This window comes from Misgurnus anguillicaudatus, chromosome 13 (genome assembly GCF_027580225.2).
Source record: "Misgurnus anguillicaudatus chromosome 13, ASM2758022v2, whole genome shotgun sequence".
Taxonomy (NCBI): Eukaryota; Metazoa; Chordata; class Actinopteri; order Cypriniformes; family Cobitidae; genus Misgurnus; species Misgurnus anguillicaudatus.
This window is the reverse complement of record NC_073349.2, coordinates 30,954,170-30,979,334: the sequence shown is the minus strand read 5'-3', so window position 1 is coordinate 30,979,334 and position 25,165 is coordinate 30,954,170. Positions and strand designations below refer to the sequence as shown.

At 39.2% G+C, this 25,165-nt stretch overlaps 3 protein-coding genes across 3 annotated transcripts; all 3 read right to left on the bottom strand.

The window, feature by feature from the left end:
• Positions 1-1,792: 1,792 nt before the first annotated feature.
• LOC129431019 (uncharacterized) lies at positions 1,793-8,779 on the bottom strand. The gene is made up of 5 exons (XM_055188698.2): positions 8,436-8,779; positions 7,667-7,708; positions 5,736-6,008; positions 3,930-4,091; positions 1,793-3,667 (listed from the first exon to the last, which is right to left on the bottom strand). Exons 3-5 carry the CDS (start codon positions 5,878-5,880, stop codon positions 2,607-2,609), a joined length of 1,368 nt encoding a protein of 455 aa, XP_055044673.2. The 5' UTR covers positions 5,881-6,008; positions 7,667-7,708; positions 8,436-8,779; the 3' UTR covers positions 1,793-2,606.
• Positions 8,780-10,956: 2,177 nt separating this feature from the next.
• LOC129431451 (cytochrome P450 2B4) lies at positions 10,957-14,607 on the bottom strand. The gene is made up of 9 exons (XM_073875587.1): positions 14,390-14,607; positions 14,071-14,235; positions 13,719-13,868; positions 13,402-13,562; positions 12,220-12,393; positions 11,994-12,135; positions 11,650-11,837; positions 11,362-11,503; positions 10,957-11,271 (listed from the first exon to the last, which is right to left on the bottom strand). Exons 1-9 carry the CDS (start codon positions 14,562-14,564, stop codon positions 11,081-11,083), a joined length of 1,488 nt encoding a protein of 495 aa, XP_073731688.1. The 5' UTR covers positions 14,565-14,607; the 3' UTR covers positions 10,957-11,080.
• A 1,908-nt stretch (positions 14,608-16,515) lies between these two features.
• On the bottom strand, positions 16,516-21,253 carry LOC129431452 (cytochrome P450 2J2-like). The gene is made up of 8 exons (XM_073875585.1): positions 21,090-21,253; positions 20,722-20,871; positions 20,361-20,521; positions 18,805-18,978; positions 18,545-18,686; positions 18,168-18,355; positions 17,870-18,011; positions 16,516-17,785 (listed from the first exon to the last, which is right to left on the bottom strand). The coding sequence occupies exons 1-8, from the start codon at positions 21,157-21,159 to the stop codon at positions 17,595-17,597; spliced, it is 1,218 nt and encodes a 405-aa protein (XP_073731686.1). The 5' UTR covers positions 21,160-21,253; the 3' UTR covers positions 16,516-17,594.
• Positions 21,254-25,165: the final 3,912 nt, after the last annotated feature.

The window sequence follows — 25,165 nt, the reverse complement described above, 5'->3', positions numbered from 1 at the left end:
TCTGAATGCAGAACTTCTCAGTCATAAAAAACACCTGCAAGGCCTAAGAGATCAAGCCTCAGCCAAGTAAGAAAAAGTAACTTGAAAGTAACATAAGTATTACTTTCCATAAAAAGTAAGTAATGCAATTAGTTACTTTTTTCGGGAGTAACTTAATTTTGTAATGCATTACTTTTAAAAGTAATGTTCCCAAACACTGGTGTAGGGTGCATGCTTTTGCAACCCCCAAAGAACATTCCTGACATACAATCTCAAACTTAGAATTTAAATTAAACAAAATGAAACATTTTAAAGGATACAATGTGGTGCTGTTGATTAGTATCCTTATTTTCTGAGGCTTAATGAATTTATGATAAATTAACATATTTTATAAAATGTCGGCACCATCTCGCGTCCTCCCAAGGATGGCCCGCCCCCCAGTTTGAGAACCACTGCCCCAACTTCTAAACCTAAATTTAGCCATTTTTTTATTTGTACAAAATTACTTTTTACTATATTTTTAAGCCATTTGGACACAGGAATGTGCTTATGTTGTTATATAGATCATTATAAACATTTGTGTCCTCGTAAATCACATACCAGTACACACACACACACACGCACGCACGCACGCACGCGCGTACACACACAAACAAGGCATTTGCTGGACAAACAGAGATTACAGACGACGCATTGTGTTGTTTCAATAAAGCGTTTAGTCTCTTTAAATGTTTATACCTTTCATAGTGTCTCACATTAACATCAAACACTCTCTATTGCTCACACTAGAGTGGGTTGTCATAGTAACATCATGGTAACGTAACAGTGATGCTGGAAACACTGTCAATACTCTAAAGATGGCACACAGAACCCCTCTGATAACATGAAACAGCAGCACACCACAGACTCCTAACAGCATGCGTACAAAATATAGATCATTTATATATAGAGAGAGAGCTTATATATTCAATCTGAAGCTACTACATTTATTCTTATGGGTAATCGTATCTATTTCAATATATATCTATGTATGTTAACAGGCTGTCTGGGTGAATGTCACAGAAATCATCCAGGTCACGTTTAAACCTAACATAACGCCTGTTTATAGGATCATTAGGGTTTATTGCATTGTAGTATTTATTTCATAATAACGATCATCTGAATAGATTCATTAAAAACCTTTTTATGTTAAATTCACATTGAAGCAGAAACAGCAAATGCCACCATGATGATAAATACTTGATCATGTAAATAATATAATAATTTGTTTGTATTACAATAACAACTGTCATGAAAACAATGCCACAATGCAGAAACAAGTCCTAATGGTCCTACTGCACTGCAAAAAATGATTTTCAAGAAAAAAAATCTTAGAATTTTTGTCTTGTTTTCAGTAAAATATCTAAAAATTCTTAAATTGAGATGCTTTTTCTTGATGAGCAAAATGACCCAAGAAAATAGGTCTAGTTTTTGGACCAAAGGTATCAAATTAAGGTGTTTTTGTGCGTGGAACAAGCGGGGGAATCTGCCAATGGGGTAAGCAAAAAATCTTGAACGTTTGTCCAAAACACTAAATTCAAGAAAAATTCAAGAAAAAATTTCTTACCCCATTGGCAGATTTTTTTGCTTGTTTTATGCACAAAATCACCCAAATTTGATATTTTTGATCTAAAAACTAGACTTATTTACTTAGGTCATTTTGCTCAACAAGAAAAAGCATCCCAATTTAAGAATTGTTAGATATTTTTACTGAAAACAAGACAAACATACTAAGAGATTATTTTCTTGAAAATAATTTTTTGCAGTGTGGGCTTCATCTCCTTTTTAATTTAAATGTATTTGAATCTTTTGATTTCAAGGGCAACTAGTTTTGTGAAATGTACCTGCCTACATGTTATAAATGAACTTTGCTGTACCAAGACGTAACCGTATGTTAATAAACATAAACAATGAACTAAAGAAATGTCCTGAGATGTGTTTGTGATGCAGCATCTGTTCTGGTCGAGCTGGTGTTCTGGAACACGGGGGGATTTTAGTGGGTTTCGTTGAGCACCAGAACTCTGAAAAACTGGTGAGGAAATGTTTAGGTCTTTATCGAGCGCTGTCTGCATTACCCAGAATTCATAGCAACCGGGAAGGATGCTGTTGTGTGTGTATGCTGGGGTTGGTGCTTCGAAGCAGTCTGACAGTCAGAGAGAAAGTAAAGCATTCATCACACATACAGACGTCACAGTGACAGATATGAAGATCTGAGCTCAGCTACACTTTAGAGTTTACGCTGCATTCGTTCATTTTAATGGAGATGTCACGTTATCGGACCAAAAGTTGTAAATATGAACTTTTGATGCAACGCACTCCAATGCGACTTTCAAAGGCGGGTCCAGCTGACAACTTGCCCCAACCTCAAAACTTGATCTTTAGTGTGTAAGCACCTTTAGTCAACAGTCTGTGTTATGACAGAAAGGTGAGGAACTAGACAGACAGAGATATATAACTCGAAGTCAAAGAATAACGTTGTGTTTCTTCTAACATCCGTCTGTACAGGTACAGCCACAGGTGGTCTCGATAGGGAGATACCATTACTGATGTTGGTGCCACAACCCATTTAGAAGATCTGATCACTCACTTCAGTCGGTTTCCATGGCAATTACGACCGTCTCAGTCGACGGAGGCGGCGTGGAAATGGACCGTGCCTTTTTTCCACCCCCTTCTGTTGTCAAATGACCGGCTCTCGCAGAACAGTCTGGGCTATCGTGAAGACCATCGTTTGTTCCCGTAGTCAACTCCACTTGACCTTCATCATCCTCATCGTCCTCCTCTTCAACGCGGCAGCGACAAACCTCGATGCCCGAGTCGCCGGTGAGCCGTCGTTGCTGAAAGTGCGTCTGGTCCACATCGAGATCGCTTACGGCGGAATCGCGGCGTTCTGGTTCCACACCGGGAGAAAAGACGGCCGATCGAGGTGGAGATTGTGGGGGCGGAGCATCTTGTACAGGCTCCTCCCTCTGCAATACAGGCTGAACTCCAAGTGGGTCTGACACAGAGAAAAGATGCAGGGATGAGGAGGGAGGTGGTGAGGCCGTCGTCCCGGTTACAGTAGGTCTTGTGTTGTTTAGACAGAGGCTGGTTACATTCTTAGATGTTGGACTGGTGGACGCTGCATCACAGATGGTTTCACTACTGATGTGGACTGCATCACACGATTCGGTAGGTTTGCCAATGTTAACATTGCTATTCTTCGAGGGTTTGCTGCCGACTGTGTTCACCGTGTTGTTGCCGTTGCAGTCCAGGGGTGTTGAGATCGTTGAGAGCTCCGCCTCTGCCGTGTTGAGTGTAGGGGATTGGCTGCTATCGTTGTTCAGAGGCATTGAAATCGTCACGTCGTGTGTGACGGCTGCCCCTAAGCGGCCGCGTCGAGGCTCGCTGAGGGAGGGCGTGGAAGCGTGGCTAGTGTCTGTCTCGTCTGTGAGCTGCGCAGAAGACGGGGAAGAGCTACAGGGAGATGATGGACAGCAAGAGTCGCAGGAGCAGCTGGTGTAGTTGTCAGAACTCTGAGACGACAGCATGTGACTTGGGCCTGGATGGGCGGAGCCTCGCGGGTACGCAACAGAGCTGTAGGGAGGGGGTGGGGTGCTGGGCTGGGCTGCCACTTCCTCATAGGAAGGCAGTTTGAGAGAAGCGAGGAAACCTGCCAATAAAAACTCAAGATTATTTCTTCTGACTGTGGTCTACACCAATTGATTCATACGCGCAATGCTGTGTAGTTTGCAGTCATTTGTAAATCAATTTTGTTGAAATGGTCAGATATTGAGCAGTCAGTTGGCTCTGCTGTTTTTCAGTGTGACACAATAAGAGCCTTTGATAGTGTGTGTGTGTGTGTGTGTGTGTGTGTGTGTGTGTGTGTGTGTGTGTGTGTGTGTGTGTGTGTGTGTGTCTGTGAGCGTTCTTACTGAGGTCAAACATGGAAGAGGGGTAACTGCACGCTCCATGATACGCCATGAGGTTTATCTCTCTCTGTCTCTGCTGCTGTTGCACTCGCTGTTTCGCCTGACGGTGACGATACGCACAGCAACAGCTGAACAAGATGAGTACACTCCATAGCAACCAGAACCCTGAAAGACACACAGACACACACACACCCACACACACACTCCATAACATCAAGAACCCAAAAACACACTCCATAGCAACCAGACCCCTGAAAGACACACACACACACACACATTAACACACAGTCCATAACATCAAGAACCCAGAAACACACACTCCATAGCAACCAGAACCCTGAAAGACACACAGACACAAACACAAAAACACACACACTCCATAACATCAAGAACCCAGAAACACACACTCTATAGCAACCAGAACCCTGAAACGCACACATTAACAGACACTCCACAACATCAAGAACACAGAAACACACACTCCATAGCAACCAGAACCCTGAAACTCACACATTAACACACACTCCATAACATCAAGAACCCAGAAACACACACACACACACACACACACACACACACACACACACACACACACACACACACACACACACACACACACACACACACACACACACACACACACACACACACACACACACACATAACACACACTAAGAAGAAGAACCCTAAAACACACATTCCATAGCAACCAGAACCCTAAAACACACATTCCATAGCAACCAGAACCCTGAAATGCACACCTATACACACACTCCATAGCAACCAGAACCCTAAAACACACATTCCATAGCAACCAGAACCCTCAAACACACATTCCATAGCAACCAGAACCCTGAAATGCACACAGAGACACACACTCCATAGCAACCAGTCCAGGACCCTGAAAGACACACAGAGACAGACACTCCATAGCAACCAGAACCCTAAAACACACATTCCATAGCAACCAGAACCCTGAAATGCACACCTATACACACACTCCATAGCAACCAGAACCCTAAAACACACATTCCATAGCAACCAGAACCCTGAAATACACACAGAGACACACACTCCATAGCAACCAGTCCAGAACCCTGAAAGACACACAGAGACAGACACCCCATAGCAACCAGAACCCTAAAACACACATTCCATAGCAACCAGAACCCTAAACACACATTCCATAGCAACCAGAACCCTGAAATACACACAGAGACAGACACTCCATAGCAACCAGAACCCTAAAACACACATTCCATAGCAACAGAACCCTAAAAACACATTCCATAGCAACCAGAACCCTGAAAGACACACAGAGACAGACACTCCATAGCAACCAGAACCCTTAAACACATAGTCCATAGCAACCAGAACCCTGAAATGCACACTTATACACACACTCCATAGCAACCAGAACCCTAAAACACACATTCCATAGCAACCAGAACCCTGAAACACACACTCCATAGCAGAACCCTGAGGTGCACAAACACACATCATTTCTTGGAACAGTGAATGGCAATAAAACTCAATATCCACATTCTAAAGCAGAATTTTGTACAAATGCAACAGGTGTAATTATTCATCTGGACATGAGTATTTATTAAAATAGTTTTTGCCAATTTTTGTGTGAATGTTCTTGCTAAACATTATCTCTTCTGTGTCATAAAAGAGAAAGAGAGATAATCCATATGTTTCTTTTTTAAACCACAAAAGGCAATGTTTTTAAAGGCCATAAGATGACCGAATCTGTTTTTGTGTAAACTATTAATGTATGTTAAAAGTGTAAGACACTATTGGACGTACACCACAGCTCATAGTAGTAGGTACAGCATCCCGTCTCCTGGCAGCAGTGCCCGGTCTGGCACAGGTACCCGCTGCCACTGTTGCCTCCAGCGCAGTAGCGCGGGCTGCCCAAGAGAGGCAACGTCCCTGAACTGTGGTACTCCATACCCTGAAGCAGGGCGTGGCGCCACCGAAACACCCGCTCCTCCGCTTCCTCCAGAACTGCTGCTAGAGTGGCACAGTTTGACCCCTCAGAGTCTTTCAACAGCAGGATGTTAATCTAGAAAAGGACACCTGGCAGGAGAGAAGAAGCATTTTAAAATGTTTGATAAAGTTGGTAAAAAGTTCACATTTTCAGAAAATATGTGTTTGGCGCATCATCCCTGCTAAAAAACAGCATACCAGCAAGACCAGCATATTTTGTGTTTTAGTGCTGGTTTGCTAGTGAACACCAGCTTAACCAGCACCAGCATCATCACCAGCTAAACCAGCACCAAACCAGCATTAGCACAGCATGCCATGCTGGTCATACCAGCAAGACCAGCATAAGTTGTGTTTTGGTGCTGGTATGCTGGTGACCACCAGCTAAACCAGCATAGACCAGCATAATTCCCATGCTGGTCCATGCTGGTTTGACATGGCGTGTGTGGCTCGTCATGTCAAAATATGTGTTCGGCACGTCATGCGTGTGGCTCGCCATGTCAAAATATGTGTTCAGCACGTCATGCGTGTGGCTCTATGGTAGTCAAAATATGTGTTTGGTGCGTCATGCGTGTGGCTCGTCATGTCAAAATATGTGTTCGGTGCGTCATGTGTGGCTCGTTATGTCAAAATATGTTTGGTCTGTCATGCGTGTGGCTCGTCAAGTCAAAATATGTGTTCGATGCGTTGTGTGTGGCTCATCATGTCAAAATATATGTTCTGTGTGTCATGTGTGTGGCTCATCATGTCAAAATATATGTTCGATGTGTTGTGTGTGGCTCATCATGGCAAAATATATGTTCTGTGTGTCATGTGTGTGGCTCATCATGTCAAAATATATGTTCGATGTGTTGTGTGTGATTCATCATGTCAAAGTATGTGTTCAGGGTGCGTTGTGTGTGGCTCATCATGTCAAAATATGTTCAGTGCATCATGTGTGTGACTCATCATGTCAAAATATGTGTCCGCTGCGCCATGTGTGCGGCTCGTCATGTCAAAATATGTGTTCGATGCGTTGTGTGTGGCTCATCATGTCAAAATATATGTTCGGTGCATCATGCGTGTGGCTCATCATGTCAAAATATATGTTCGGTGTGTCATGGGTGTGGCTCATCATGTCAAAATATATGTTCGGTGCATCATGCGTGTGGCTCATCATGTCAAAATATATGTTCGGTGCATCATGCGTGTGGCTCATCATGTCAAAATATGTGTTCGATGCGTTTTGTGTGGCTCATCATGTCAAAATATGTATTTAGGGTGCGTCGTGTGTGTAGCTCATCATGTCAAAATATGTTCGGTGCGTCATGTGTGTGACTCATTATGTCAAAATATGTGCCCGGTGCGTCATGTGTGTTGCTCGGTACAGTATGCAAAATATGTGTTCTGTGTGTCATGGGAACCTATGTGCATCATGTCAAGGTACATGCCTGCTCCACATGCGTCGAAGGGGTTTATAATAAGCAACGCTCATGTTCACAAAATACTCGCAAGACACTAACTTAACACTAAACTCTGATTACACGAGATTAAGAGAGTATCTTTGAAGCGTCTGCAGCAGACACATATTTTGACATGAGGCATGATGCACATAAGTTTACATAACATAACATAACATAACATAACGAGAAACACATGACGGGCTAAATACCCTTAAAAATGGTCAGTAGGTGTCACTGGTCATAACACAGGTAAACAGAAAAAATACCCAGTCTATATCCAACACATGAATATTTATGTATAGCCTTTACCTGGTGAAGGACACAGGTGTTTATATATGCTGTCAGGATCATCTATATAAGCAGAAAAAAAAACAAGAAAAAATTATAAGATTATATCAATACAAACCTCTAATCCTAATATAATATAATAATATTTGTACAAGCATCTCCCATGCTAAAGAATGCATATCTAATATTAAGGTAACAGTTTACCCCAAAATAAAATTTCTTTCATCTACTCACCCTCAGGTTGTTTTAAACCTGTATAAATGTATTTGTTCCACTGAAAAAGAAAATATTTAGAGGAATGTTTGTATTAAACAGTTCTGGAGCATCACTGACTAATACTACCATAGTATTGTTTTTCCTACTATGGACGTCAATGGTGCTCCAAAACTGCTTGATTACAAACTTAAATGATGATCTTCCTTTGTGTTCAGCAGAACAAAGAAATGTATACAGGTTTGTAACAACCTGAGGAGTAAATGGTGACAGAATATTCATTTTAGGGTGAACTATCCCTTTAAGTGATTTTTGTCAATGTTTCTCTTGAATGTTCTTTTATAAAGCTTGCAGAGGCACTGGGTCAGTGATGGGCGCACAAACAGGCCAAATCAATGCTATTATTCTGTATTAAACCACCACAGCACGTGTGTTTAATCCCAGACATAAACAACACCTTTCGTTATCTTTATTTATTTCCTATGAAATAAACTGCACAGGCCCGAGCATACGCGCACTGGGATCAGTTATATACCCGCAGTAATCACACAACCGTAATGAAGACATAAACACTAACCGTACAGCACGCGATGAGTCTGATGTCCTATCGCTCGTAATCTGATCTCAAAGGGTCTCGATTGAAATTCGTAGTTTTCTCAGATCTGTTCATTTTTTCTGCTTCTGCAGCGACAGTCTCTTTCTCTGTCCGCCATTTCCACCCGGAGCTTCAGCCACCGCGTCACACGCGACAAACGGCCGAATATACCGGGAGATTAAACGACGAAACGAAGAAAACCTGCAATGCGTTACTACAAACAGTTATAAGAATCATACATGTGTAATATTATAATAACGGCAGACGGTGCGAGCCTGCAGACATGCCGTGAACGTTTATCGGATCGAATGCTGATTGGCTTAAGACGGTTAGAGACAGACCAATCAGAACGGACCTGTGTCTCTCCTAGCAACAGCTGAAGATGAGGAGAGAAATATCAGCGGCACGCGCCCACTTAAACTGTAGCTTTTTGGGTGTTTACACGAGTTTATTTATAGAAATTATTTGATGGATCCATATAGAAAAAGTATTGATCGGTTTAAACGGCATTTTTGTGTAATGAAAGTTTGTGAAATGTAGTTAAACGTGCCAATTTTTTTGATGCAGTAAATTGTTCTCTGATATCTACATAGAATGTATGTGGCTTTATTAACTCATTCCCCGCCAGACTTTTTTTAAAGTTGCTCAGGATTTCTTGTTTCACAAAATGCCTTTCAGGAAAATTTTCTTCTATAGAGGGTTTCAGGCAATTCATTACAATTAAAACCGCTTGAACATTTTATTAAAAATATCATAAAACACGAGTGTCATAATATAGTATAAATTGAACTGCAGAAAATAACGTTACTGAGGCTTACGATATGTCATTACCATGTACACAACTCGTATTATTCATATGCCTAAATAAATACAGTTTTACCTTCTTCGGAACCTTTAATAATAAATAATGAATTTCTAAAAAAAATTCGAAACACTCAAAACATTTTTTTTATTTAGGTTTGCTTAATTTTAAGCAAACCTGAGCCAGTGTAATAAGATATATTACAACCAGACATGACAAGGACATTTAATTAAATAGACATTTTAGCAGTAACAACATAAACAAACGTCTTTCTTGGAACAAACGTAACTTCTGGTAAACTTACATAAAGTGTCAATAACAATAGAGTCCTTTTAGGGGTGGTTTCCTGGACAGGGTTTATCCTAGTCCCAGACTAAAATGCATGTTTGAACTGCTTTAATTTGAAAACACCTTGTTTAATTTTAACATATTTCATTGTCATTGTTTTGTCTTAAGATGCACATCTGTAGTGTTTTTTGTAAGGTATGTTTGTAAAAATTTCTTATATGACCTAATATTATTAAGGCCTAGTCTTGGAATAACCTAAACCCTGTCTAGGAAACCGCCCCTTAGAGTGGTTTATTTTTAATAACAAGCAAAATAAAAAAGTAGATTAACTTAATTTAAATAATAGTTAAAGCGAAAAAAAAAATACATTGAGCTAATTTTTCGGTGTAAAATTAAAGTAAAGGTAAATGTTAAAGGCATAGTTTACCCAAAAATAATAGTTGGAAAAATGTAAATGGGTTTTGGTTACGCACATTTCTCAGAATATCTGCTTTTGTGTTCACCAGAACAAAGACATTTATGCAGGTTTTTAACAACATGAGTGAGTAAATGACAGAATTAAAATTTTTGGGGGAACTATCCCTTTAAAGTGTAACTAAACCCTAAACTAAATTTTTTTAGTTAATGATCTGTAAGAATGGGGCTTTATTAGTGCTGTTCATTGATTTTAGTAACTTTTTTGACATTTGGTTATTAAGTGTTTCAATACTACAATATATGGTGTAAAAACGTCTAAGTGCTGCCCTCTTCAGGTTGAACGGTGGCTACTGTAGTTGAATTTTCCTATTGGATGTTGGGTCCAAAAAATACTTTGTGATGTAAGCAGGTTCAAGCTAACCACGCCCTTGTTACGATCTCACCACACACTTAGTTCGTCCCCTCTATCTCCGTTGGGGTCTGCCCAGTTTTCTTGCATTTTTCAAATATTGCCAGTGGGTGGAGTCAGGCTCTGACCAGGGGTTTAGTTACACTTTAACTACAAACCAGCATATCATTGATCCATGATCGCTGTCTCCCCTTGTTTTTAGGAAATCAAAACATTTGTTATTTTCAAAAAGGCATTTGTTCCAGAGTTTAGCCACTAGTCAGACCATTAAACAGAGACCCGAAATTAAGTTCTGTCCAGACGGGTAACCGCGACAACATGCATGCGTCCTATGAAAACATCTATTGAAGTTTTCTGGTGTCTAGTCATAACTAAGAAGTGTTACATATAGGATTATATAGGCTACATACAGGACAACTGCATTTTCTTCTTAAACTCAACAAATAAATTGTGCACACGATCTTGAAACATAACTAGTAATACAATAGTTTTAAACACAGGTGTGCAATATGAGTTTTGGCTCCACCCCTAAATCTACTAAGCACAGTACAGTAGTGGGGAAAAAAGGATGCTTTTATTTTTTTAAATTTTATTTTTGTTGTGGACCTATGACAATCCTGAGGACCTTCGACAAGATATCTGTTCTGAGTCTGAGATAGACTTCAGTGTTCTTCAGCTGTCTGTTGGCGTGTTGGGTCGGGTCACTGATGGTCAGTCTTTGGCATCTCGGCTACGGCAGATGATTTTGAAGGGATGAGGGTGTCTCAACGCAGTTACTATACCATCCATGTCTGGATGCTGTGAGTTTGGTGGCCAGGAGAAACGAATCCGCTGTAGTAGAGACACAATGTAAAGGAAAAGCTCCGTCCTTGCAAGGGTCTCTCCAAGACAAACCCTCGGACCTGAAGAATGAACAAACACACAATCAGTTTAACAAATGCTGCTTATAGTCAAATCTGTTGACTCTTCATAACCACAAGTGAACAACTCACCCATTGAGAAAGCGATGAACGCCTCAGGTTTGTGGAAATGTCCGTTCTCATCTAAGAAATTCTCTGGATTGAAAGTGTCCGGACATTTCCAGTTCATCTTATCGTTGAAAATTGCTGTTAAGTTGGCTGAGATCATAGTTCCCTATAAAAGAGAGTCAATCGGAATATGTGCTAAAGATAGGACTCACAAAGTCCAGGTCACATTTTAGCCCAAAAGGAGTGACTGTTCTTTTAACACAAACTATCAGTCCATCACAGTTAAGTAAGGAAAATTCATTCATTCATTACCTTGGGAATGTCATATCCTCTTAGTTTGGTTGGCTGTGTGGTTTCATGAACTACACCAAGAGGAACAATGTTAGCACAGCGTTGAATCTCATGAACAGTGGCGTATGTATATGGAAGTTTGTCACGGTCATCCATGCTGGGCCGACGATCATAACCCAACACCTGAACAATCTCCTTATGACATCGCTCTTGTAACAAAACATATTACATGCATTATGTTCAGGTACAGTCAGACACCTTCTGTTTTATGAAAACCTCACATGTTGCTTCCTTTAATGAGTCTGGTGTAGATTATAACTTGCATTTTATACCTCAAATTTTAAAGTTTTATAGACCATTATCACCTTGTACATCTGGGTTGTCTATCAAGAAGATAAGTCCCCATCTGATGGTGGTCGCCGTCGTATCGGTTCCAGCCAAGAACAGATCGGCTGCTGACATCACCATGTTCTCCTCATGAAACGTTGAGTCCTCGTGTGACTTTTGCTAAAGGTAAAAATGTTTTGGTTTGTTTAAGATATAGCTCAACTAGATGCAGATTTGAGATTTAACTGCTAGAGTATCTCTCACTTTTTCTATCTCTAGCATGTAGGCATCAATGAAGTCTCGTGGGTTATCTGGATCCAAAGTTTGTCTGTGTTCTTTAACTTCCTGATGAAGGAAATTCAGTAACTCATTGGCGTTCTGAAAGATCTTCTGGTGTGGTCCAGGGAAGTGCTTGATGAAAGGAACCATGTTGAATACCTAAAACAGAGATTGATGCTCAGTGTTTGGCTTTTAGGTGCAACCTGTGCTCACTCTTTCATCACACTTCTAATTCCAACCAGACAATCCAATCATAAACTTAACGTTGCAAAGATGAAACGATGAAAAGATGTTTATGTGGCCAACCCACAACTTTGTCACAACCTCTCCATCCAGTTAGGTTCATAACTCATTCCAGGACAGCCAAGACCCTTGAAGTGGTGATTGATAATCACTTTACATTTACAAACCATATCACTAAAACAGTTTCGTCTTGCAAATGTGCCTTGCACAATGTTAAAAGATCAGACCCGAGCACGTTATATAACTTCTTGTTCAGGGTTTTGTTCTGTCTGGACTAGAGAAAGAGAAAGCATGCCACACCTCTCGGTATCAGATTGCATTGGCTGCCAAAAGCTGCTCATGTCAAGGTCACGGTTGAGATGTTCGCCTACAGAGGAGCATGTTCTGCAAGTTGTGACTTGTGGTACCATCCCAAAGAGGAGGCAAATCATTAGATTTTCTGGAAATCACCATTAGTGTTGTGGTCAAGACCACCTAAACCGAGACCAAGTCATGACCAAGACCAAGACAGGCCGAGACTGAGACAAGACCAAGACTTTAAAGGGTCGCGACCAAGTCAAGACCAAGACCAGTGCAAGTCACTGCATCAAACCACTTAAAATATGGAATATACATATGATTAGGCTCTGTGTGTCTGTGTCTGTGTGTGTGTGTGTGTGTGTGTGTGTGTGTGTGTGTGTGTGTGTGTGTGTGTGTGTGTGTGTGTGTGTGTGTGTGTGTGTGTGTGTGTGTGTGTGTGTGCGTGTGTGTGCGTGTATGCCATCAAAGAAGTTGATGACCGAGACCGGTCTCAAGAACTACAACACTAATCACCATGTTTAACAAATCCCAAATATTTCCAGGTTTTACATGACCAACTCTGAATATTAAACAGTAAAATAACAAAATGATGTCACAGTCTACAGCCAAATGATTAGAATTTACCTGTCCTAAAGGTGAGGTGGATAGCATGATGTTTTCATTGAGGATTTTCAGAAGGTATGCGAAGCGTTTGTTATCATATTCAAAGCGGTCTCCAAACACGATGGAACAGATTATATTTGAAACTGCATTCTGTACGGCATGGTGCGGGTCAAATGCCGTTCCTTAAATAAAGACAAAAAATATCAGTATGTGATTTAAATATAGGACACATTTGATACAGATATGAGTGAGCTTTAGATGCTGTATGACTTTTGAAATCAAATATTTACACCCAGACATTAAGGAATGAATCTGAATAGAGGAGGAACATCTCAAACCTTCATCTTTGAGCATCTCAGTAACCAGGTAATGCCCTTCATCTAACACACGCTCTTCTACAGATTTCTTTCCCAGGCCGAAGTTTCTGAGCGTATGGAGAGCAAACCTTCTCTGCTGTTTCCACGAGTGACCATTCGTCATTAAAATTCCTGAGAAAGACAGAAAAACTTGAACCAACTGTGGTGTAGATGTTTATGATGTCCTTATAAGGACAAAAGCATCTGCTGGTAGATAAACATCTAGCTCATAACACATGTCATAGATTGATTGTGTTTATTACAGATCTTACATAACAGCATGATATCGCATATCTACATGTCCAAATCATCCAAACAAAAAAGTTTTACTGACCGAGTCCTTTAGTTACCCAGTCTATAACTGGTAAAGATGGTCTTCCTGAAAAAGATGAAGCCTCTTGGACCAGGGCTTCCTTGGTGATCTGTAGTGTATTTAAGATTATTGCTGGTTTTCTTCCAAGGTATACAGTAGTCATCTCTCCATACTGATTGATTGATCACAGAAGAGTAAAAAATAAACTTCTTTGTGCATAAACCTTCAAGTACTTTTAGATGTTTTCACACATATCTGTGGTGAAATAAAACATCTTCACAGTTTCAGAAGAGGGTTAGGAGGAGAAGAAAGAATATGACCAAGTAAAAACTCACTGATCTGAGACATCCCATTGGGTCTTTTATGAAATGTGGTAAAGTTCCCACAAAAGGGAAAGGTGTGGGTCCAGGTGGAGTTCGGGCTCTGCTGAAATGAATCCTCATCAACTCAAACAGAACCAGAAAGATCAAACCCAGAACCAAAGCCAGGCTCACGGAGTTCAGGTCGAAAATCATTGCAGCGGTCCCTCTTACAACAGACTGAACACAAACACGACCTTTGTGTTTACTTTATAAGCTTCAGAAGAAGAAGAGGGTGGAGACAATAACAGAGAGGGAGTAAAAACTCAGCCTGTTATGTTAACTCTTTCCTACCATTAATGTTATGAAGTATGAATCCATGAGCAATTTACAATACATCAGCTATAAAAGAAAAACATAAATAATTGTAATGTATAAACATGATGACCTATTAATGTTAAAGTCAGAGGTTTAAGACACGGCAGGCACTTTTAGGTTCAGGAAACCACTCCTGTTTCCTGTACTGTAAAATTGTATTGTCTTACTGTACGCCTGCTGGTCTCTTTTGTAAAAGAGATTTTATATAAAATAAAAAATGAAAATAAAAATAATAATATAAAAATAAAATTATTTACTTTTTTGTGATGAACACAAAGGAAGATGTTTTGAGAAATGTTTGTAACCAAACCATTTGTGGACCCCATTGACTTCCATAGTAGGGAAAGAGAAAACTATGGAAGTAAATGGGGTCCACAAACCGTTTGGTAACAAATATTTCTCAAAATATCTTCCTTTGTGTTATCAGAAAATAGAAATTGATATAACAACATAAGAGTGAGTAAATGATGACAGAATTTTCATTTTTGGGTGAACTATCCCTTTAACTTTATCTTCATTAGTCACATGATCTATAAAGGTGTAACAAAGTAAAATTATGCCAAAGGTGAAGCATAACAGCAATATTTTATGCAACCTCATGCAATAGCTCAATTTTGTTGAAATCATAACTTGCACATGACTGAGTGGGTGTAACTCATGATGAGCTTTGTTCATAGGTCATATAGTTATATAATGATAAATTAATTACACAAGGAATATTTATAATGCTAATGATTAAACTGACCTAAATAGTAGTAATGACCTCAAAAAAACAAGAGAAAAATATGAAATGTTCAATCTTCAACTCCCTTAATATTCCCAAAAATAGAGTAAATTCAGAATCAGTCTTGTAAAACAGTCATTTGTTGCATTTTCTCAGTTTTATTTGCTTCATGTGGCAACATTTCAAAACGAACCAAAATTTGTTAAACAGCCTAAATAACACCTGCATGGTTAACAAAACTGTGACAACTTAGTAGGGCAGATTCATCATAACTGAAGTCTACAGTGTCAGGCCTTTCTGTGCATAAACACTTTAATCCGGAGGATGAACATGTGCTTATATAATAATATGTAATATGTCACATGGCATAGTAACATAACCAGTCCTACAACCGTTTAAATCACAGGTGTAGACTCGAGTAGAGCAGTGGACCGGTGCTCTTAATTGCAAAAAAAGGAAAAAATTATAATTTTAGACTTTATAAATATGACTGCACTGGAAAAACTTTATTTTTGTTGTTAGACTTCAACAATCCTGAGGACCTTTGACAAGATGGTCATTCTACGGAAATGTCAATTTTTCTGTCCCTAGCCCTTACAGAAATTTTACAATTGAAAAACACTTAAGGGTTACATTTTTTTATACACTCAAAAAACAAACGGTGCTATAAAGCACCAAAATTGGTTTTTTGCTCGTGATCATAGAAGAACCATTTTTAGTGTCATATAGCACCGGTGAAGCACCAATGAAGCACCTGTGTAGAACCATATAGTGCTATGTAGAACCAAATGTGGTGCTATAGTGGTGCTATATGGCCCCTATATGGTTCTACACAGGTGCTTCACTGGTGCTTCACTGGTTCTTCACCGGTGCTATATGGCACTAAAAATGGTTCTTCTATGGTTACAATCCAAAGCAACAGTTTTGGTGCTATATAGCACCGTTTGTTTTTTTAGAGTGTATTTTAAAATGAAACAATATGTTATTTGAACAATTACATGTTTTTGAGCCATCAATGTAGCAATATTTGATTTTTATTTTAGAATTCCAAGCACCACAGAAATGCTCGTCCCCACAGTTAGGGGGAAAATGCTTTATTTTAAAATCAAAAACAGTGTTTTTTTCCATTTAAAATACAATAATGTGTCCATAACTATCAAATATATGATGTAAATTACATTATAAAACAAAATGCTAAATAAATATTATAAAATATATAATGAAAGTAGTGGTCCCCTGGAGTTGTGTCACTGGTGTTACAGTTTAACAAAAAGCTCTTATTTTTAAATCAAAATCACACTGATGACATCACTTGACTTCCTTCTTTCACTTTCCTGGAGATCTGAAGAGAAGTCCATGGTAAGTCCACTGTCTCTTTTCAGTTATCAGAAATCTTCTCATTTATCTCATGATTCCACATGAAGCTTTTAGTTTAAGTCACTGCTATGACCTCCTTTATTGTTTGGGAATTGCAAAAAACTAGAATACAAATGGATTAAACTACTTAATTTTAGTGAGTATACAATGATTGACAAAATGCGGTTTGATACTTTGCAGCAGCAATTTTATAAAATGCATTTTTCATGAAACTTGTCACTGGTGTTACTGTCACTGGTGTTACCTTACTTATGGGTAACACCAGTTAAGATCCGTAACACCACTGACTGGTGATTTGTTGTGTCACTGGTGTTACTGTGTTTTTTTTTCCACATGAAATAAAATCTTTCACATGTGACATGATGATAATTTTAAATTCATTGAAATCTGCTACACTTCAGAATTAAGCTTTAAAGCTGAAAAAATTATAAATAATATATCATAAACACCTTTAATATTGCTAAAGAAGTAAGGTAACACCAGTGACAAAAAATTGTGAATGCAGTCTTTAAGTACATGCACACAAAAAATAAAACATCATTAAGCTGTCATTTATGTGTACTCATAAAGTCAAAGAGTAATCTAACAATGTGGTCTAAATTTAAATGTTAGAAAAAGAAATTAATTTTAAGACATCTTGACATACCAAAAGTGTATGTTTCTGTAGAATGACCCAGATACATCTTCTGAGCACTATCTAAAATGCTTAATTTGGATGCAGATAGACTTCAGCTGTCTGTTGGCGTTTTGGGTCGGGTCACTGACGGTCAGTCTTTGGCATCTCGGCTACGGCAGATGATTTTGAAGGGGTGAGGGTATCTCACCACAGCCATGATACCATCCATGTCTGGATGCTGTGAGTTCGGTGGCCAGGAGAAATGAATCCGCTGTAGTAGAGACACAAAGTAAAGGAAAAGCTCTGTCCTTGCAAGGGTCTCACCGAGACAAACCCTCGGACCTAAAGAAGGAACATGAACACAGTAAATATCAGTTTAAGTAGTCAAATCTGTCAACTCTTCAGAATCACAAGTGATCAACTCACCAATTAAGAAAGGGATGAATGCCTCAGGTTTGCAGAAATGACCCTTCTCATCTAAGAAATTCTCTGGATTGAAAGTGTCCGGACATTTCCAATGCTCCTTATCACTGAAGATTGCTGTTAAGTTTGTCATGATTATAGTTCCCTATAAAAGAGAGTCGTTCTGAATATGTGCTAAAATCTCTGAAGGAATCTCACAAAGTCCAGGACACATTTTAGCCCAAAAGGAGTGACTGTTCTTTTAACACAAACTATCAGTCCATCACAGTTACTAGGTAAGGAAAATTAATTTATTCCTTACCGTAGGAATGTCATATCCTCTTAGTTTGGTTGGCTGTGTGGTTAAATGAAATACACCGAGAGGAACAATGTTAGCACAGCGCTGAATCTCATGAACAGTGGCGTATGTGTATGGAAGTTTGTCACGGTCATCCATGCTGGGCAGACGATCATAACCCAACACCTGAACAATCTCCTTATGACATCGCTCTGTGACAAAACATATTACATGAGCTAGATTGACATTGATCATGACCATCATGTTTAGGTACAGTCAGACACCGAACATCTAAACAGATCTTCTGTTTTATGAAAACCTCACATGTTGCTTCCTTTAATGAGTCTGGTGTAGATTATAACCTGGAATTGAATTTTTTAAGTTTTATCCACCATTATCACCTTGTACATCTGGGTTGTCCATCAAGAAAATGAGTCCCCATCTGATGGTGGTCGCCGTCGTGTCAGTTCCAGCCAAAAAGAGATCAGCTGCTGACATCACCATGTTCTCCTCATGAAACGTTGAGTCCTCGTGTGACTTTTGCTAAAGGTAAAATTTTTTGGTTTGCTTAGATACAGTATAGCTCAACAATGCAGGAAATGTTCTGTTGTTTGAAGTAAAAGTTTCATGACAGGTACAGTAGAATTTGAGTATCTCTCACTTTTTCTATCTCTAGCATGTAGGCATCAATGAAGTCTCGTGGGTTTTCTGGATCCAAAGTTTGTCTGTGTTCTTTAACTTCCTTGTGAATGAAATTTACTAACTCATTGGCGTTCTGAAGGATCTTCTGGTGAGGTCCAGGAAAGTGCTTGATGAAAGGAACCAAGTTGAATATCTAAAACAGAGATTGATGCTCAGTGTTTGCCCATTTTCAGGTATTACAGAAATTACTTTGGATAATTTACAAAGTATTTCTCCCTCAAATAATCAATAAAGCTATTAATGAAACAAAATTGTAAGCCACAAGCATTTTATTTCTAATGACTAACATTTATATATTTTTCAGGACCACTGGAATTCTGTGTAACACTTTACAAGAAGGTTGTTAAGTATTTGTTAACATTGTTAAATACATGAACTAACAACGATATAGTTTTCATCATCATTGTTTATGTTAGTTCACTGAGCATTAGCTAATGTTAAATGTTAATCCACTTTTGCAAGGTGTTTGAATATAAATGTGTGTTGGCAGTGTGTAAACACCACCACACTACAATGAAATAAATCCATCCACTACTTCTTTTTAATCCCCATTAAATCAAAGCAGTCTCATTAGACATGCCGTTTTGATTCTCTTAGCAATGTGATGTCACACTGATAAAGCCCCGCCCATGGCCGCTTACTTGACAGTCCTGTTTTACCATAGTTTCTGCCCTCAGCAAGTTATACACTGACCACTATTTTCTTTCTCTTTTGGTACGAGTGCGAGGAGCAGTAGCTAATTTGCATTTAAAGGTACACACATGAATAAGGGCTAGTTTTTGCTCCCACCCAAATAGGGGCGATCTGTGGGGTATTTTGAGCTGAAACTTTACCGGCACATTCTGGACACATCTGAGACTTTACGTCTTGTTAACATGGTCATAATATGTGCCCTTTAACAGTTACAACATGTGATTTAAAAAATGTATTAGCAAATGTTGAAATTAACAAACTAATAATAATAAATACTAAGTTTATCACTGCAAAAAATGACTTTCTTACTTAGTATTTTTGTCTTGTTTTCAGTAGAAATATCCAGAAACTCCCAAACCAAGATGTATTTTTTCCCGATGAGCAAAATGACCCAAGAAAATAAGTCTAGTTTGTAGACAAAAACTATACAATTTAAGTGAATTTGTGCTTAAAACAAGCTAAATTATCTGCCAATGGGGTGAGAAAATAACAAAAAGAAAAATCTCACTCCATTGGCAGATATTTTTTTTGTTTTAAGTTTGCACTTAAATTTGATATTTTTTGTCTTAAAACTAGACTTATTTTATCAGGTCATTTTGCTCATGAAGAAAAAGCATCTTAATTTAAGATTTTTTAGATATTTTTCTACTGAAAACAAGACAAAAATACTAAGAATTTTTTTCTTGAAAATCATTTTTTGCAGTGTACTTTTGTTTACAAATACAACCTTATTGTAAAGTGTTATCAAATTCAGGAATATAAAACTGTAAAATTAAATAATTAAATTAAGATGATGTCTACAGCCCAGTGATTTAAAGTTACCTGTCCTACTGGTGACCCTGACAGAATAAAGTTCTCTTTGAGGATTTTCAGAAGGTACGCAAAGCGTTTGTTATCGTATTCAAAGCGATCTCCAAACACGATGGAACAGATTATATTTGAAACTGCATTCTGTAAGGCGTGCTCTGGGTTAAATGCCCTTCCTTTAATAAAGACAAAATATATCAGTATGTGATTTAAATAGGGCACAGATATGAGTGAGCTAACAAAATGTATTTTAAATATTACGTTTATTGTCATCCACACAAAGAAGAATCTATTAGATGCTATAAGAAATTTTAAATCAAATGTTTACACCCAGACACTAAGGAATTAATCTGAATAGAGGAGGAACATATCAAACCTTCATCTTTGAGCATCTCAGTAACCAGGTAACCGGCTTCATCTAACACACGCTCTTCTACAGATTTCTTTCCCAGGCCGAAGTTTCTGAGCGTGTGGAGAGCAAACCTTCTCTGCTGTCTCCACGAGTGACCATTCGTCATTATTATACCTGAGAAAGACAGAAAAACTTGAACCAACTGTGGTGTAGATGTTTATAATGTTCCTCTCCATACAATGAAAGTATATGGGGACCCACTCAACTTCCTTAAGAGGACAAAAGCATCTGCCGCTGATAAACATCTAGCTCATAACGTGTGTCATAGATTAACTGCATTTAATACAGATCTTATGATATCTACATGTACAAAACATCCAAGTTTTACTGACCGAGTCCATTAGTTATCAATTCTACAAGAGGTAAAGATGGTCTTCCCGAAAAAGATGAACCTTCTTGCATCAGGGCTTCCTTAGTGATCTGGAGTGTATTTAAGACTATTGATGGTTTTCGTCCCAGGTACAGACTAGACAATTCTCCAAACTGTTTGAGTGATCACAGAATGGTAAAAAATAAAGCAGCACAATCACTAAACCTACTTTTAGACATATCTGTTGTAAAATAAAAAATATTCACAGTTTCAGAAGGTGTTTAGTAGGAGAAAGAATAAAACTAAGACAGTAAAAACTCACTGATCTGATAGATCCCATTGGGTCTTTTATAAAATATGGTATTGTTCCCACAAAAGGGAAAGGTGTGGGTCCAGGTGGAGTTCGGGCTCTGCTGAAATGAATCCTCATCAACTCAAACAGAACCAGAAAGATCAAACCCAGAACCAAAGCCAGGCTTACGGAGTTCAGGTCGAAAAACATTGCAGCCATCCCCATTACATTACAACAGACTGACTACAAACACAACACCACCTCTGTGTTTAGCTTCAGAAGAAGAGGGTGGAGACAATGACATAGAGGAAGTAAAACCTCACCTTGTTGTGTTAACTCTTTCCTAGCATTAATGTTATGAGGTATGAATCTATGAGCAGCTTACAATACATCACCTATCAAATTAAAACATAAATAATTGCAATGTATAAACATGATGACCTATGAACGTAAAGATGTTTAGGACACTGCAGGCACTTCTAGGTTCAGGAAAACACCCCATTTTCCTGTTTTTCTTCATTCTTTACCTGAGGAAATAATTAAAAGTTAAGAAAGGTTTTGAGTACTGAATACTACAAAGATGAAAACATGCCACAGAAATCTGGATGACTCAATCTCACCTCACTTCATAACAACCAGTAGTAATAAACACATTCTAATCCCATCTTCATTTAAGGTAAAAGATGAAGTGAAATTATGTCACAAGTAAATAATAACAGCGATATACCTTATGCAACTTCATGCAATATAAAAAAGTTTTGTTGCAGTGGGAGGAACTCTAACTTGCACGTGCCTGACTGGATGTATAAGGTATGAGGTGGTTTGTTAATGGGTCGTAAAGTTTTATCATGCTAAATAAATTAACAACTTTATGTACATGAGAATGTATTGAGAATGTTGATAACATGATGACACCAAAACCAAATAGAAAGGAATTTATTAAAAAAAGTAAAACCCTGGGAGGGTATACCTTTCGCGTCATTTTTTGACGAACTGGGGACTTCAACACCACCAGGTACGCGAAATTAAACAGTTGTCGCCTGGCATTGGGGTTAGGGAAAGATTTGGGTAGGGATGTCATTATGTAAATCTAACCCTAAAACGACGCGAAAATGGTAGAAAATTGTAAGAAAATAGGAAAGAGAATGCAACGGACTTAATAGTATTGAAGTCCCCAGTTCGTCAAAAAATGACGCGAAAGGTATACCCTCCGCGTCAACATATTGACGCATGGTCAAGTGTCGTCAAATATTGACGCCATGGGGTGAGACTGGGTTGAAAAGAGAGCGAAATGAGTTATAGGACACTTCCCTTAAAAAAAAAACTGTGGTTTAATAATAATAATAAAAAAACATGGTTTCTGTAGTAATACCATGGTAACCACAAAATAACCATGGTTTTGAAAACCATGGTTTTCAAAAACCATATGGTTAGTGTAGTACCCCATACAGGAAATATACAAAAATGGACAAAAATATATATCTGCTGAAATATATTTTTCACAGATTTTTTTGTATATTTTTGTTCATATTAAAATAATATTAATAATTTTAAAGCATTAGAAAATATATATTAAGGAAATATATTCACATGGCATTTGAAGAAAAACTTTGTGTTACATGTAAACATAACAATTTTAAAAAGGTTCAAATTAAATACGTTTTTTAACTTCAAAAATGTACTTATTAAAATGAACTTGTATTTAGCATATATTTCAAATATTTTTTGGATTTTTTTTCCATGGGATGCAAAATTAAAAATGTTTGTCCTTAAAATACATTTTAAAATACATGAAGGTTAAAACTAAATATATTTCAAATTATATAATATATTCAATATAGCATTACTTTCTACAAATTGTATTTACCTTATATTTAAAATATATTTTTTGGCCAGAGAAATGTATTTTTGTGCACCATTCATGTTTTTTTCATGAGGTAAACCGTCTCGGGTTACGTAGGTAACCCTGGTTCCCTGAAAAGGGAACGAGACGCTGCTTCGCCATAGCAACGCTTTGGGGAATGCCTCGGTGTGACTGATCTGAAGCACGTGTAACACATAATCAATAATTTGATGATTGGATATAGGATGGATGCCATGCGGGCCAGGGGTATAAGAAGGCATCCCACACAAACACACTCGCTACCAAGTGCAGAAGCAAGTGCCTAGAGGAATGCAGGGAGTATGGCATGGAGACGCAGTGTCTCGTTTCCTTCTCAGGGAACCAGGGTTATCTACGTAACCCGAGATGTTGCCTTTCGAGAAACTCGAGCTGCGTCGCCATAGTAACGCTTTGGGGAACGAGATGCCCATGCTTCCATACTACCAAATGCCTGTAGCGTGCATAACTGAACACAGTCAAGACAAAAGAACCTGGGACCCTAAAGAGGAGTCTAGGTCTAAATTATAAGATCTGACGTAAGTGCCGTAAGTGACGTGCCTGACCCTAAGGCCTTAGAGGCAGCCATACCCCGGGTAGACTGGGCCCTCACAGCGACAGGTGAAAGTATGCCCTGATGTTCATAAGCCAGTGAGATAGCATCCATTATTCATCTGCTCAAAGCCTGCTTGGTCGCCGGTAAACCTTTTCTGGGTGAACCAAAGCACACAAATAATTACTCTGACTTCCTCCACTGAGCAGTCCAGTGAACATATGTATCCAGTGCCCGCACAGGACACACCAAATTCAGCTTTTCCTGTTCCGCGCTCCTGAAGGGGGGAGGACAAATGGCCTGCAGAACAATGGGCCTCGGAACATAGATCAGCACCTTGGGAACATAACCTGGCTTTGGGTGTAAAAAAGCCTTAGCCATCCCAGGTGCAAACTCAGACCTGCAGGGGACACTGACAGGGCCTGAAGGTCCCCCACTCGCTTTAAAGAGGTGATAGCAGAAGGAACAGAGTCTTAAAGGCCAGAAACCTATTTGCCAAAGTCTCAAATGGCTCGAACGGAGCCGACGAGAGCCCTTCCAGCATGACTGGTAGGTCCCAAGTTGGCACCCTTTTGCGGCTACCACGTCGCAACCTGAGTGCCACAAAGAAAGCGAGCCAGTAACTGGTGTCTACCCACTGATGAGCCTTCCACTGAAGTATGGTAGGCAGAAACTGCTGCCGTTTAAACCTTAATGGTGAAAGTAGTAAGCTCATCAGAGAAACGCTCCTGCAGAAACCTCAGCACTACGTCGACAGGCAGTTATAACTGTGTCTGTCAGATGAGCTGAGCACCAAGAGGTGAAAATTTTCCACTTAAGGGAATAAATTTTACCCGTGGAGGGATCAACACAAACAGGGGGAAGATATACAGACGTAGCCTCGGTCACGTCTGCACCATGGAAAACGACCGTGGGCAATGTGTGGTGTCCTGGGATGCAAACAGATCTACCTCTGCGCGTCCAAATCTCTTCCAGATGTGGTTCACCACATCTAGATAAAGTCTCCACTCCCACCGGAGATGTCTGTTGTCTCGAAGGGGCATCTGCCACATTCAGGTGGCCTGGTATGTAGACTGCTCTCAGAGAGTCCAGAGGTGTTTGATAGGCAGAAACGCTGCCACCTATACCTTAAAGGTGGAGTAATTATATTGTCTCCACATCCTAGTTGGTAACATGACATCCTTACAAAGGAGTATGGTAAGCAGAGACTGCTGCCACCTAAACCTTAGGGTGGAAGGAGTTAACCCAGCAGAGTATTGCTCCTGCAGAAACCTCAGCACCACTTCAAGGGGCAGTTGACTGGGTCTGTTAGGTGAGCTGAACACCGAGAGGTGAAGTTTCTCCACTTTAGGGCATAAGCTTCCTCGTTGAGGG

Excerpts from the sequence above, each read along its gene's own strand:
- LOC129431451 (XM_073875587.1), bottom strand. The coding sequence starts at position 14,564 with ATGATTTTCGACCTGAACTCCGTGAGCCTGGCTTTGGTTCTGGGTTTG. Across the intron at positions 11,504-11,649 it reads GAGGATATGACATTCCCAAG|GGAACTATGATCTCAGCCAA; the intron begins GTAATGAATGAA and ends TCTCTTTTATAG. Across the intron at positions 11,272-11,361 it reads GTTCATCGCTTTCTCAATGG|GTCCGAGGGTTTGTCTTGGA; the intron begins GTGAGTTGTTCA and ends TTCATTCTTCAG.
- LOC129431019 (XM_055188698.2), bottom strand. The coding sequence starts at position 5,880 with ATGGAGTACCACAGTTCAGGGACGTTGCCTCTCTTGGGCAGCCCGCGC. Across the intron at positions 4,092-5,735 it reads CTACTACTATGAGCTGTGGT|GGTTCTGGTTGCTATGGAGT; the intron begins GTACGTCCAATA and ends TGTGTCTTTCAG. Across the intron at positions 3,668-3,929 it reads CTCTTCCATGTTTGACCTCA|GTTTCCTCGCTTCTCTCAAA; the intron begins GTAAGAACGCTC and ends TTTTATTGGCAG.
- LOC129431452 (XM_073875585.1), bottom strand. The coding sequence starts at position 21,159 with ATGCAAGAAGGTTCATCTTTTTCGGGAAGACCATCTTTACCTCTTGTA. Across the intron at positions 18,979-20,360 it reads CAGGGTCACCAGTAGGACAG|ATATTCAACTTGGTTCCTTT; the intron begins GTAACTTTAAAT and ends TCTCTGTTTTAG. Across the intron at positions 18,012-18,167 it reads GAGGATATGACATTCCTACG|GGAACTATAATCATGACAAA; the intron begins GTAAGGAATAAA and ends TCTCTTTTATAG.